At 47.6% G+C, this 15,060-nt stretch overlaps 2 protein-coding genes across 9 annotated transcripts; one reads left to right on the top strand and one right to left on the bottom strand.

Moving 5' to 3' along the window:
- Positions 1–1,148: 1,148 nt before the first annotated feature.
- On the bottom strand, positions 1,149–5,125 carry Vps28 (vacuolar protein sorting 28). 2 transcript variants are annotated; one of them, XM_069116902.1, is made up of 5 exons: positions 4,776–5,125; positions 3,674–4,685; positions 3,315–3,577; positions 1,925–2,151; positions 1,149–1,849 (listed from the first exon to the last, which is right to left on the bottom strand). In XM_069116902.1, exons 1-5 carry the CDS (start codon positions 5,074–5,076, stop codon positions 1,427–1,429), a joined length of 2,226 nt encoding a protein of 741 aa, XP_068973003.1. In that variant the 5' UTR covers positions 5,077–5,125; the 3' UTR covers positions 1,149–1,426. The 2 variants fall into 2 exon arrangements, with proteins under 2 accessions (XP_068973003.1, XP_068973002.1); XM_069116901.1 differs by lacking the exons at positions 3,315–3,577; positions 3,674–4,685; positions 4,776–5,125 and adding an exon at positions 2,451–2,685.
- Positions 5,126–5,731: 606 nt separating this feature from the next.
- Positions 5,732–14,813, top strand: LOC138181753 (organic cation transporter 1). Of its 7 annotated transcripts, none has more exons than XM_069116882.1 (10): positions 5,732–6,545; positions 6,632–6,713; positions 8,529–9,596; positions 9,678–10,037; positions 12,607–12,865; positions 12,937–13,028; positions 13,102–13,305; positions 13,407–13,659; positions 13,834–13,965; positions 14,038–14,813. In XM_069116882.1, the coding sequence occupies exons 3-10, from the start codon at positions 9,471–9,473 to the stop codon at positions 14,799–14,801; spliced, it is 2,190 nt and encodes a 729-aa protein (XP_068972983.1). In that variant the 5' UTR covers positions 5,732–6,545; positions 6,632–6,713; positions 8,529–9,470; the 3' UTR covers positions 14,802–14,813. The 7 variants fall into 7 exon arrangements, with proteins under 7 accessions (XP_068972983.1, XP_068972984.1, XP_068972985.1 ...); XM_069116886.1 differs by having other exon boundaries at positions 6,039–6,713; positions 14,038–14,395; positions 14,504–14,813; XM_069116887.1 differs by having other exon boundaries at positions 6,058–6,713; positions 14,041–14,395; positions 14,504–14,813.
- The last annotated feature ends 247 nt before the right edge of the window (positions 14,814–15,060 follow it).

Raw genomic sequence — 15,060 nt, forward strand, 5'->3', positions numbered from 1 at the left:
TTACGTCGACTTGCCGCCGATCGCGTTCATTTTGCCAATTATTTTCGTCTAAAAAACGTCCAATAAGATCCAATAGAGTTCGTTTAATAGAGTTTCGTCCAACCTAATAGAAGAACGCACCAGAAATTATTTTTCGTTTTTCGAATACGCACTCACGATAAAAAATCTCAAAATTGTCGAAATGGATCGGACGTGCCATTGATAAACCATGTAAAATTCGTTTGATTGAATTTCACACAATGTCTTTATTAAATTTCGCAGTCAGAAAAGTGATTTATATCGATGGCTAGGGAAATGGACTGTGAAGCTGTGTGAAGAAGTAAAAGAGGGATAGAGGTTGAAAAGGAAAGAAAACTTCCTACTCACCTCCCTAAATAGCCTACCCTCTTTAAATCTCGTAACCCATCGAATTAATTACAGCAAAGAGAATTGTCTTAACCACTTATATATAATTGCTAACTAGTTTTGTAATTCTATCGACTTCTTCTGTAAATCTTTTCTTCAAACTATCAGCTGCAATGCGGTTTGCAATTATTAATCATCACTTGTATATACCAATTTACTATTTTCTTTTTCTGCTTTTCTTACTTATCTTATGTTACATAGTATTGTTATTTTTTTATCCTAAATTCGTCTTTTGGAGTACTCTGTAATATGTAACCATATGTTCTCATATAAGCACAGAAGGGTTCTCTTCTTCGCTAATTACAAATAAATATTATTACTATTTTAAATTTAAGAAAAAAACTTATCGCAAGGCGAACGGAATAGAACGGAAACGGAAAATGAATGTAAAATAAGGATTCAAAGGGGAGTTCGAAACTTGTAAATTTGCACGATAACTGGCAAATGTCACCAATTTCGGGGTGTGTTCGATCGTTGGAAACTTGTTCCCGTTCCGCCTCGTTTACGAGTCTTTATCGTGCGATTGGTGAGAAGAAAATCTGCTCATCTTATCGCATATCGACTACTTATTCTCACTATTCTTTTAACACAGCAACAGAAGAGCAGAGATTCAGCTTGATAAATGCAGTGCATGTTTCAGATACAATAGATTTATTTTCTCAGATCTACACAGGACTTCCAGCGAATTCTCCCTGAAACAGATGTACTTGGAGAAACAGGATATAAATAAAATACATGATATCCAACGTAATAACAAGCACCTACGATTAGTTATATTTTTTCAATTGATAGCATATATATGTACATTGTTTTATATGTTACAGTCGTCGTTATATTATCTCGTACACGTCTTATCGTTAGAAAAAATCGTAAAAAATAGGTATATTTGCGCACAGTTTTGAGATGGTCTGAAAGAAAGACGCGAAACGAAACATTCAGAGAAGAACCATCGCGCAGCGATTGAGGAAACGAGCATCCTATAGACGTATGTTTTGATACGGTGCGAAATAAGCTACCGATATTACGAAGAATTGTGAAGAATTTTGTTGAAAGCATTGTAAGATGTTTCCAAGTCGAAGATCAATTGCCTGACTTGAGTGTCGGACAACTCGTCAGAAGCGGACATATTGCTAAGAGTTTGTAACCATTCCGCCACTTTTTCTTTGCCATCGAAATCGCTTGGTAATATGCTCAGCCGATTCATTGTGTCCACTAAATCTCTTAAATCTGGATGTAATTGATCCATTGCTTTGATTTCCAATCGCAATTTGTCCATTAACGTAATAAATAAAGAAACAATGTCTGCGATGCATTTAGATGTATTTCCTTTGTCATCCTTTATGGTTATCGGTCTGTCTTCCTTGATTCTCTCCAGCGCGGCTGGACAATCTAATCGAAATGCTCTGGCAAACGCGTCTATAGTGGGAAATTGATCGCTTTGTACCTGAACAAATAAACAACAAGAGTTTACAACTGCGTAATAGTTAACGCTGACAAGTTTTTTACAAAGTTCTGGTACCTGTTTGAAAGCCGCTCTGTATTGCACCAATAATTTGCTACACGCAGCCGTATACTCCTTTGGAGTTACACAATCTCTGATATAAGCTTTCTCCAAATGCTGCAACGTGTTCACAACCGCATACAAGTCAGCTTGATTATCGTGCTTTTCTCTTTCTCGAGCATTCTTGTAAAGCTTCACTTCTTCGTAAAGTTCTGGTCGATCTTGAGCTATTGACATTTTTATTCCTGCGGCAAAGTAACACACGTTAACATAAACGCCAAATTTTCTTAGGTTAAGTTAGGTTAAATTAGCTGAATTAGTCTACGGTAAATAATCATTTGAAAAGAATTATGGGAAAATAAGATAAGGTACAACAAAGGTATACAGCGGGTAACAAGCAAACGATTGCATCGCAATGAAATCTATAATTACATATATATATATATATATATATATAAAAGAAACGTTAAGTAAAATGTCAAACAACGGGGTGATAAGAAACTATAAAGGCGTAAGATGAAATATTGGTGGTGTAAATACTTACGTCTTAGATATTTTTCCTTTATGACCCTCTCGATTGCATAAAGCTAAGAAAACTGTCAAAATTATTGTAAAACTGCTCGCGCGAAAAAGAAGAAAATCTAACGATATTACGGAAGGCGTCCTGCGCCAGAAAAATCAGCCATCTATCGGACGATTTTCGTTTTAAAAAAGTCAATTCTACTCTACTTGTATGCATGTATCTGCAATCTGTATGTGTGTAATATGCATTATGCGTCGAGCACGATACAGGGTAATGTAAACACATAGAAATGTAAAGTAAACAGAGATGTCAGTTTCGTTTAACGAATGATTTACTAGAGCAAATTTACGATAGATAACAGAATGTACAAAAATAGCCTATATTGCGAAGTTAACATATCATTTCTTCTGGATCAACGGACAATTCTTCATAACCCTTAATAAAAATTAACAAGCCAATTATGAAAAAATAACAATAATAACAGTATTAACAAACGCCACATCGTGTATGATGTACATAGATAAATAACAAGAGTAAATAAAAAATACATTCGAAACAGTAGAACGTTTGGTCGAAGAATGTACCGTTGGATTTTTACCCCTATCAGTAGTGTTCAATCGATAAATAGTTTTTCAATAATATTTGGTTTGTTAAAACGATTTTTGCAAGTCGAAAACATTTTGTTTTCATCGATACACCGACAGTGAAAGTCTTTAATAAACAACGTACTAGACTGATTCAAGTTTTTTTTATACAGTTGACCGTCTGTCTGGCAGTCAGGTACAACACGTATGTAGGTCACATTCAACGTTGATTCTTTGTCGTCTAGAGTTTCCCACGGAGGAAAAATTTGTACTAGGCATTCGAATTTCATTTCAATTCTACCTACTACATCGGGAATTGTCATAATATTTATAAATTTGACGGAGTTACTTCTTTCCCCGTGCGATAACAAATTGAATGGATCCTCGATCACAATTCCCTCCAAAAATTGCCTATTAAAACGCGTTATACATGTTTGCACAGAAACGGTAACGCATGGTATAGAAAGATTTTGTTTCATCCCTTGATTTAATCGATGTCTCCATATACGTGCAAACGATATTTGCCTATTAATCATTGACTGCAGTTTCTCCATCAAACTACCCCTATAATGTAAAATGAAGAAGCAATAAATTTATAATCATAAATAACGCTGTTATATTTATAATCATAAATAACAACAAATATTCATTTAAAACTACCTTTTTGGTTTCCTCCTTTTTTTCCCAGAGTCTAAAATAGTTAATTTCATTGTAGACGAATCTGTATGCGTTCTATATGGTGATGTTTTCGTGTTAATGATAATTTCAGTTTGGCTCGCTGACTTGGTATCTGTAACTTGCGTCGAAGTTTGAGAAATATTCTGAGAAGAGCATCGTACATTGGAAAGCGGGTCCGGACATAATTCCGCTTTCGAATAGAACGTGTCATCCGAATCTGTATCGGATGTTTGCGAATGTAATGACGCAACTTTACAAAATGAACCTACATGTTGTGTATCCGTGTCTTCTATATAATCACAAACGCTAGAATCTTTGTCAGAATCGTTGCTTATATATGCACCATCTTTTCTGCCATCATAGTCTTCGGAACTAGATTCAGTTTCAATTTTCATGATATCTTCCCCATCCTTTGGACTATCCTCGATACTTAATTTTGTTTTAATCGTCGATGAATCCGATACTACGGAGTCTTCCGAAATGTTTGAATCTTTACACAAGGGTACATTTAAGTTATCGTCTCCAAAACAATTTTCTAACTCTATCATTGATGCACATAGCTTTCGGCTGCATAACATTTCCCACTTGCTTTCTTCCTTCAAACTACCTTTATCGACCAAGCTATAAGCATCAGTGGTATTTATGCTAGAGCTTACACAGTTATCTGTTACTTTATCCTGTTTCTTCTTTGGCTTCCTTTGCTTGTGCTTATAACAATAAGAACGGCTACCCAAAACAGGAGATACAACTTCTTTTGGTTTATTATATACTTTGGTACAAATTACAGGAGATCCTGCGTTACTTTCTATTTGTATATTTTCAATATGATCTAGGACTTTGCGTTGTGACTTTTTTCTTCTGTTTCTTTTGTGAGATTTTCCTACAAGTATCGGAGAAGCATTGAGAGGAACTGTGTCGAACAGAGGTTCAAATAAATTTCTTCTGACATTTTCTTTTCTGTTGGTATTGTCCAGCTTCATACGCTTTCTACTACCTTCGACAGAAAAGAAAGAAGATCTTTTTATTAATCAAGCTTTCACAATCACAATTTTTTCATAACCCCGTTTATTTACCAAGTGCTTACCTAAAATCGGCGAAGTTCTCGTAGAGACGGTTCTCGAGGAGACAGATGTATCCAAAACGGGTGACCAGTACGATGTTTCTTTCGTAGGCGAAGTATAATCGATGCAAGTTTCATCCTGTATGGAAACAAATTCGCCTTTTTTCGTATATGGTATATCTGTTAGGTTTTTATCAATTAACAACACACCATCCCGAAATTGGTTAATCACGTCTGAGGTTAGACTCGTTTGGCCAAAGCTCAGTCTTCTTACGTGATTTGGTTTTTTCGCTTTGTAGTTAAAAATTTCACCGTCCTTATGCATTTTCGTATTACCGTTTACCACATTTTGGTAGAATCAAAAATACAGAAATGCAAACCTAACATGCTCGACATATTTTAGAGGAACACGCAACATGTCTGTGTTTCTATCCTCCATGTTGCATTACCATGGAAACGCGTCTCGATGTGAATCGTATAGGGCGCGGGACATCTTGTGCCCCATTGAATTTACTTAAACGAAAATGTTTTCGCACAGTTGTTTCATAGCACATGCATAATACATGTTTTTTTAATTTCTCTACAGAAAGGAAAAGAAAACGTGCGATCGAGTACGATCTAAACATATAAAAAATGCATAAAACGTATCTTTAAGGTGTTGCACGTTACTCTATTTTGCTTACTTTACGCCGAAATCGAATGAGATCGATCGAGATTGTTGAGATTAGAATCGATCGAAGAGATAGACGTTTTGAGCTTCGATTCATGTAGAAGAGAAGGGAAAAGCGAAGCGGTCTCGAAGCGATCGGCGTGATTGGTACTTGGATGTACCTCGATGAATACGAAGGAAGAAGATGGGGTTGCGTAAAGGGGTGTATGCGTGAATGGTGTAAGTACATAGAAAGAAGTAGAGGAGTAAGAGGAGGAGGAAAGAATTAGCGCGAGTGTACGCGTAAATTCGAGTGAGCGATAGAGGTCCGGTTGTGGTACACGCCGTACAATTACCGGGCGGCGAGTGTCGAGGAACCCTCTTTTATATTAATAGTCGAGATAGTAGTCGAGCGTGTAGTGCGATAGGAGAGTGGCGATCGAGGCGAAGAGGAGGGTAAGGGAGAGTCCCGGAGGATCGTGGAGGGAAGCGCATAGGACGGTTTACGCGAGAGAGACCGAGAGAGGATCAAGAAGCGTGGAACAAGGGGGACGGAGACGGAGTGAGAGCACGAGAGAGGGTCCAAGGGGGACGTTCGAAACGATAGATAGGAGGATGGGATACCGTGGACGGACCCCTTGTATCCACGATTGCTTCAGTTTCAGTTCGCGATGGAGGCTACTTGCTCCTTCTAGTGGTAGCCACCGCCGTCGTCGGTTTATCCTGTGTCGAGGGAGAGCGAACAAACTACAAAGGGTGGGGAGGAGAGGAAAGGAAAGGAAGAGGGAGGGTGAGAGAGGGAGCGAGAGGAAGCGAAAGTGTTAAAGGGGGGAAAAGAAAAGGAAGATACGCGGGAAACAGCGTGGTCACGAAAGAAGTTTGGATAAGGAGAAGCGTGTGGATGCACTAGGCGGGGGTTAAAGGTGACCAAAGAGACGCGCGAACGTGGAAATCCAAGAATGAACGACGATATACGAAGCATCGCGTATTCGAAACAGGATCTCGTTTGGAAAAAAGCAACTGAATCGAATCGATACTCATCGAAAGCGGTCGTAAGAATCGAAGATAGTGAATCGATATATCGTGGATGAACAGATACGGGTGTCCCGTGAACGATGAATCGTGTGTAGTGATCAAATCGTCTAGTAAGTTTCCTTATTTGAATTGTATAGAAATTGGCACGCGGGTGCTCGGAAGCTGGTTTCGCGATGTAAATAACGACGTTACGCAGGTATTTCTCGTCGATTCGTCGGATCAGTGACATCGAACAAATTTTGAAAGGATCTTCTCCGAAAGATTGTCTGCTTCGATCGGTAAGATTTTCAATAGGAGAATTTTTCGCGCTAGAGCGTATGAAAAACGAGACGAAAATCGCAAAAGAAGATGAGAAAAAGCTTGAAACGAAATGAGACGCGACGCGACGCGTAGCGAAACTAGGGGGCTAGGCGGGGCGAGTTACTCGTAGGGAAACGGATGAATATCGGTCGAGAGCGATTTAAAAATTTGTATCGCGCGGACGCGAACGGTTGAAAGAGAAATCGGAAGCGGCAGCGATACGATAGAGCGATCGTCGCGCGGCTTTACTCGCAAAAGCAGATGATTTACTCGTTCGAGATGAAAAAGAGCACGCGATGTCTCGGTAATCGGATGGAAAAATTTTGACGAGAGCTGCCAACGCTGTCATAAATCGAGTTGTTTAACTATCCGGTAGCAAAAGCAAAAACCGTGCAGCCATATAACATTACGTCGGTGCGTTATCTTGGCGTTCTCGCGAGATTATCGTGGTCGATCGTCGCAAAAACAAACTGTTTGCGGCGAAGAACGAGCTGCCGATTGTCGTCATCGATCTATAGAAAATTCTTTCGAACGACAACGAGAATGGAATGGAGGAATAGGAAACGCGGAGCGACAAAGGGGACAAGGAAAAGCGGCCTGATGCGGTTGAAATGCGGAAAATAAGAGGCGCGCGAGACGGGAAACGAGCGACTTCGCGTTATCGCGTTGCGTAACGAAACGATTAGACGAAAATCGTAAGAGACAAAAATTTGATTTTTATCCGAGATTAAAATGCGTATCGGATCGATGTGGATCCTATAGAGCCTGGATGAAGTTAGAGTTAGAATTAAAAAGCTTTTAGGTGAAAGACGAAGGACGAAAGACGAAAAGCGTGGAATGCGAACGGCAAAAGAGGAAAGGGGAGAGAAACAAGAACGATAAGGTTGGCCGCGCGTTGGCCCGAATAAGAGGAAGCGAGCACGAGCGGGTACGAGACGGCGTGCGAAGCGGGATGACGTTGTTTGCGTTTGTGACGTCACTCGCAATTGCAGAGAGCAACGAGAGGCTCGAGGATGCGGCCGCGTGCGTCACGTGGAGATGAATCCGGGTCCAAAATGGATCGCGCACATTCGAGATACGCGAACAGGTAGCATCGAGGAGATAGGCTCAGGGATGGTCCGGTTTGGAAGACAGACTGCAATCGGAAACGGGTGACTCGTCGTCGTGGCGGATGTCGTGACGATTTCAATTGACGATGGACGACGTTGTCGCGGTCGTCACCGAGGACACGAACTCTCACGTTCGGTCGTGTCACGTTTCCTTTAGACGATAAGAACGAAGACGCGTTGGACAAAGTCGGAACGAGAGTAAACGAGAGGAAACGACGAGACGAGAGTAAGGACGTCAGCGTGGCCGACCGATCCGCGTCTCTCGTTTCTGCAACCTTTCCGGCCAGCCAGCCAACCGACTGAACCGTCGTCGCGTGGACGGACAAATTGTCGAGACGTTCTCGTCTCGGTTAGTTTCCGCCGTTTCCTCGCGGTTTACGATACGTTTAGTCGAATCACGACGCTTCGTTAGTCGTAACGGCGCGCACACGTTCGTTCACCGACGAGAAAACGAGGCTCGCATTCCGTTCTCGTTGCGACATCGACGCCGAGCTCGCTGGTAACCCCAAACGTTCGTCTACGAGATCGTTGAGAATAGAAAAGCCGCAAAATCGCGTCGTCAACCCTACTTTTGCCCTCTTTCTCTCTATCTTTCGCGATTTTCCTGTCTCTCGGCTAGGCCGAATATACGCAGAAACTATGGCGAGTCACGAAGCTACGATTTGAGTCGATATCGCGTGGCAGGTAGAAGATCCAACGGGCGGAGGAGACGGGATACGAGAAGACAAGCGGAGGAAGAGGAACGCGGAGCCAAAGAAAGCGTAGAAAGGAGTTGGAACGCGCGATCCGAAGAATCGACGCGCATGGTGGTGCACGGAAAAATTGCGCTTAGCTGTAGGGTCGGCGAAGATCGGCGTTGAGTAAAGACGACGGTGAAGCGGTGTATCGGAGCGGCGGCGGTAGCGGCGGCGGCGCGGCGGCGGAGAGGCGGAGGGACGCCGTCGAAGACGATGCTCGGGAGGATTGGAAGAGAGGAGGTGTTCTCCGGCAATGGCTGATCGCGGCCGGCGCTATGCTCGCGGCATATAAGAACGCGCGAAGACGTGCGTTCGCCGCGCTTTACGCGATTCCGAATTCGAAGCAGCAGAAGCGTTCCGTGGTGGAAGCGCCGCGTTACCTTCGTAGCGGGACATAGAATCGTAGAACGTAGATCGTGGTCGGCCTCGTCCAGTCAGAGATATCGCGACACGTTCGAGCCGATTATTTATCGCGCGTTCTCGTAGATCGCGTAGATTGAGCGCGCGATTGCGATGCGCGACTCGACGCGTCGTCGGTCGATCGCGGTCGAATGATCGTTGGAGAAGCGGCGCTATCGGTGAGGAAACAAGAGGAATCCGGTGGTTCGATAGCAGGGACTTTCGGTGGGCGAAAACGTTTCGGAGAAGCGCGATTCCGAGGAGAGGAACACGGTGGTGGTGCGTGCCGATGGTCGTCCGCTGCTGCATGCCCTCGAAGACGCGTGGCGGCGGTCATGCCGCGTGATTCGAACCGATATCATCGTCGTCGTCGTCGCCGTCGTCGTCGTCGTCGCGTAACCGTCGAATCGCCGAGGATCGTCGACGTAAGGAAAGTGTTGTCGTCGTGGTTGTTCGTGAAACGCGGTGGTGAAGCGACAGCAGCGGAAACATGAGCTCGATCGACTTCGACGAGGTGTTGGTGCACGTGGGCGAGAAGGGCAAATATCAGAATATCATGTACTATCTTCTTTGCATATCGGCCACTCTTCCCGCGGCCTTTCTCGCGTTTTCGCAAGTGAGTCGTCATCGATCGAAGCGCCAGCTTTTCCCGTTCGCTCAGCTTTCGCATCTTTAAACCGTATTTCGTCCGACACAGGTGTTCGTGAGCGCGTCTCCGGAGCATTGGTGCAGAATTCCGGAGTTGGAGAATCTGACGGATCTGATGACGTTGGAGGAGAGAAAGGCGCTCTCGCTACCGTACGTAGAGAAGTCGGAGGGCAAAGTGAAGAAGTATTCCAAGTGCAAAATGTACGACGTAAACTACACGGCGATAGTGGAATCGTGGTTGGAGCGCGCGGTCCTCGAGAACGCAACGAAGGAAGAGGGTGAGGAGCCGGTGAGGTCGAGGACTGGGTTGCCACCGCCACCGGTCGGTAACCCTGACTGGCCCGTGACCAAGTGTCGACACGGATGGATCTACGATACCCGAGACTACGACAGCACTCTTGTCACCGAGGTAAAATCGACTTTTGCTCTTTTTCGCTGCTTGCCGATCGCGAAACTCGATGCGACTCGACGTCGTTTACATAATTCTCCTACGCGTTAATCGACATCTCGAGGAATTTCGCGCGGCTCGTGGCACGAGCCGAGTGTCGAGTTTCGCGTTTCGCGGGGCAATTCGCCTTGGCCTTTGTGTCGTAGTTCTCCCGCGACGGATCTCAACGCGGCTCGAGTTAAGCTCGGCCGGTCCCGTTCGTGGAACCGCGTGCGCGCGTGCTCGGTTCCTCGTCATCGGCCGGTTGCCGCCGCGGCCCCGATCGGTCCCCGTTAACCTCCTCTTTCCGCTCGGTAATTTCCTTTTCCGTGAAAGCTCGAGGGCCGGAATCGACCATTCGATTTCCGCGTACTCTTTGATTGGTCGGAATCTCGAACGGCTCCCGGTGTGTGTGCTCGTGATCGAGGTGCGTGGTAGCCGGAAACACGAATACACGCGTTCGATGGAAGTTGTGCGTCGCGTTTCTCAAAGCGACGAGGAGAGAGGCCAGAGAGGTCGCGCGCGGCCTCGTCACGCGGTGGTCTCGTTCGCGAGCGATCCATTAACGCGTTATTAAATTGTCGCAATTAGACAACGCTGGTGAACCGTGCTGGTCGCGGCGCGTAACGAGATCGTAATACACACACGGGGTCGAGGATCTAGGTGCTAGGTTCTCGGCTCTCTCTCTCTCTCTCTCTCTCTCTCTCTCTCTCTCTTTCTCTTTCTATCTGTGTCTCGAAACGACGCTCCGTCGATGATGCGCGTTTATCGCAGCCGCGACGAGCGTCGAAGACGATGCACGCCGCCAGGTGAGTCGGGGACCGAGAAGGAGCGGCCCGAGTAACCGACCGATAGCTTGTGGACTCTCCGGTGACATCGCCAATTGCCGACCAATTTACCTACCCCCGCATCCGGTCATGCGATCTGTCGCATCAAATGCCTCGTACGAACTGCCGACACCGCTCCTGTCGAGGGTATCGGAGGGGCGACGAGAGGGAGAGACAGATAGAGCGAGAGCGTCGGCGTCCGCGTTTTTCGTCTCGTGACGTAAACAACGATCGAAACGATCGAATTCGGTTGCCCCGTCAACCTCCGCGCGTCACTTCCGGTCCGGACTGGGTCGCCTCGCTATCACTGCTACGAACGGCGGCAGCCGCGTCTCGCGACTTAGATCGCCAGTTCGGTAGCCTTCGATGTGCCGACGTGACGTTTTCGAAGCCTGGAAATCGACGGAAAGAAATTGGCCTGCACGCGTCGCTCTTTCCCTCTTTTTCCCATCCATCCGATCTCTTCCCGTTTCCCATCCCCTTCCCCTTCCTTTCCTTGCTCTGGTTCGTGGCCTACTCGAGCCCCTCGTTCCCCGCGTGCCGCCCGTTCCATGCGTGTCGCTCCGACACGAGTATATCAACGCGGAGGGTGTGCGTGCTGTGCGTATTTACACGCTCCGGATTTACGCAGACGTATGACGCACAGAGAGCGATCGAGGCAAATCCTATCCTTCCGTTCCGCCTGTCCAACTTTCCGACGCGATGACCCTTTCTATCGGGTGAAACGGTGCCCCGTGCAAGATCGAAGCGCGCAGACGTACGCCGAAAATTCAGCATCGCCGTGTCCCCGCGTGGCGAACCGAGCTCGACGGAACTCGCGGTGGAGCCGCGGGTTCCCGAGCCGAGAGAGTCGAAAGACGAACTTTCGTCGCGATTAGATCGCGCGAGCGAACGCAGGAGAATGGAAAACAAGCGACGCGAGTCGCTCACGTATCGTTTTCGAAGTGTGTCAGGGTGATAAAACGCGCGCTCGCTCGTCGTTAACGTCCTACGGGTGCGTGTACTGCCCTTGACAATAACTCGATGCCGTCGTATCGTGAGCGCTCCCGCATTTCCATGCAATTTACCTTTTGCGTTTCACGCAGACATCAAAAGTCCGTGAGTGGCAATTTGCGTAAATCAGAGTTCGTGTTAAACCTATTAACGACCACCGGCGCGATTTATTTGCCGAGGCTCATCGACGCTCGATGTCGATGATTTCGTTTGCTCGGACGTGTTTACATCGCCGTGTCGTTCCTTTGTCGCACGCGGATCGCCGCCGATTCTCTTTGTACGCCGCGGCGCCGTTATTGGCCAACGCGCCGACAGAAACGCGAATTCGGCCGCAGCCATCGAAACGCAAGTACCCGCGTCTCGCCGCGTTACGCGCTAGGAATACATATCGTTGAGCGGTTGAGACGCTTAACGCAATCGCATCGCGTTCGAGTACGTGAACGCAATCTGTTTCGCTTTGTCTCCCTCCCCCTTCCTCGCCCCTTCTCTATTTATCAAGCGATCTATCTCAAACGAGCGGCGCGCGCTCGATCGATCGCGAATCCGTCAAGATCGGCGAAATATTCGCCGTAAGTACTCGCCATCGTAGCGCCAACTTTTACCCCGTGTGCGGGGTTCCCGTGACCGGATACTCTCGACGATACGGTAATAACGGGCGATCCGAGGAAACTCGCGAAAACCAGATTTTCGCCAAGGGCGTAGCGTTTCAATCGCTGACTGCATCCACATAGCTAGACTTGGTATGCGACAACAGCTGGTGGCCTTCCACATCTACGACCTTCTTCTACGTCGGCAGTCTGTTTGGGAACGTGGTGTTTGGCTGGATCGCGGACAAATGGGGTAGAAGGACGGCGCTCTTCGCTATACTTTTCCTCGAGGTGATATTCTCGATCGCCACCAGTTTCAGCCCCAACTACGTCATCTACACGGCGTTGAGGACCGTGAACGGTCTCTCTTTCCCAGCCATTTATCAGATACCCTTTATACTAGGTACGTTATGTCGTGGCTTCTCGCTCTGCAGCGTTCTCCAACCGTTCCGCTCTGCGACATTCTGCTTTCAGCTCTGGAGTTGATGGGCCCGAGGTACAGAACGTTCGCCGGAATGGTCATTAGCATGTTCTTCGCTTCGGCGATGTCTCTTCTAGCCGTGCTGGTAACGCGTATCGTTCCGTCCTTCGTCCGTCTCGCGGCTCTGCCGTATACGTTAGCCTCTTTCCATTTTGCAGGGCTACTTGCTCAGGCATTGGTTCACCCTGTCACTGGCTACCTCGGTTCCGTTCGTTCTACTCTTCAGCTACTACTGGATCATTCCGGAGTCACCGCGATGGCTTCTCAGCAAGAACAGGATAGACGAGGCGGAGGTGATCGTGCAACGAATGGCGAAGATCAACGGTAGAACGGTGCCGAACAACTTTCTTAGAAAAATGGAGGTAACGATCGGCGCGGCGATCGGCTTTTCCAAGTTCCGTGCACGAGCATGCGAGTCGCGCGAGACGCAGGCAGAAAAGAAAGAAGAAGTGGACGATTTCAGGTGGAGATTCTGCGGAGGCAAGGGGTGTCCTGCAACGGGACGAATTCAGGGGAGAACCCGGAACCGAACCCGGAGACCGAGGATCGATCGCCACCACCGGCGGCTACGCCAATGGATTTGATCAGGAACCCGAACATCAGGAAAAAGTTCTTCATCCTGGCGTTCGACTGGGTGGCGAACGCGGTCGTCTACAATGGACTGTCGTATAACGCGACGAATCTCGGTGTCTCCGATTATCTAGCCTTCTTCATCGGTAAAACACGATATTTTCTTCCCGCGAGCGGCCTTGGCCCGAGCGTCCAAGCGTCTCTCGTAAACATACTTTCGCATGCGCGTCGCGACACACGAATACTCGGAGATACGAGACAGAGTACGCGCGCACGTGGAGCTCTACCTTTTCGATGGTTATCGGCGAGCGTTGTTGCAGGTGGACTCGTGGAGATACCGTCGTACGTGATAACGTGGTACGCTATGGACCGGCTGGGCAGGAGATGGGTATTGTGCCTGACGATGCTTCTAGGCGGACTCGCTTGCGTCTCCTGCATGTTCGTTCCCGAAGGTATGCGAGACACTGTCTCTCGAGTTTGTCCATTTTACCGATCTATTTACACGTGTCGCGCGTGTGTCGCAGCAGACGCCGTATGGGTGACTGTATCTCTGGCAATGATCGGCAAGTTCGGTATCGCAGCGTCGTTCGCGGTCTTCTACGTGTTCGTCGGCGAGCTGTTGCCGACGGTGTTGAGATCGCAAGCGATGGGGATCGCCTCGTTCATCGCCGGTATCGGGCTGCTCGCTTTCCCGTACATCGTTCACCTGGCGGTCTACTCGAGAGTTCTGCCGCTGATCATAATGGGCACGCTCAGCGTGGCCGGAGCTCTCACGTCCATCTTTCTGCCGGAAACGCTCAATATTCACCTGCCGCAAACGATCGAGGAGGGCGAGTTGTTCGGAGCCGACTTCAAGCTCTGGTCCTGCCCTACGTTACCAAAGTCAGTATCGTCGTCGTTGTCGTCCTCGTCGTCGTCGTCGCCGTCGTCTTTGTCTTTGTCCTCGCGATCGCTGTTTCCGCGTGAGAACGACGATGATGCGTTTTTCAGGAAGGAGAGCGCAGACTCGAACAACAAGTCGGAGTCCGTGCCACTGAGATTCCTGGTGAACGGTCGACCGGGAAATCGTTCGTTGCCGTCCGCTTCGTTGCAAGAGGAGCCAGCGGCATCAGCAGCAGCGGAAGTAGCAACAACGCCTGCCACCACCCACCTGGAAGCCGAGAATTCGCCGTCCGTTGAACGCGCGAGCCCAACTGAACAGGATACGGGAAAAGAGCTCGCGCTGCCCGTTGACAAACGCGTCGACGATCCACTGATCATCGTCGTGGAACAAAGACGAACGCAGTGAATCGAACAGTGGCAATACAAGCCACGCGCTTCTAGTAGATACGATCAGTCGCGTATCTACGATAGATGGATAGATAGATATGCGCGCGTCTATCTGTCGATATTTCAGATACTATTTATTCGTTTCCGTTGCGTTCGCCGTTTTTCCGTGAATTCCATTGGTCGTTACGAGATCGACTCTGACGATTGTTGCGACGTGCCACTGAGAAATGAAAATTAATGGCGAATAGGATCGCGATTAGACGCGATTCCGCGTCGCC

The sequence above is a fragment of the Bombus flavifrons genome, chromosome 7, assembly GCF_040668555.2.
Source record: "Bombus flavifrons isolate JBK064 chromosome 7, iyBomFlav1_principal, whole genome shotgun sequence".
Lineage (NCBI taxonomy): Eukaryota > Metazoa > Arthropoda > Insecta > Hymenoptera > Apidae > Bombus > Bombus flavifrons.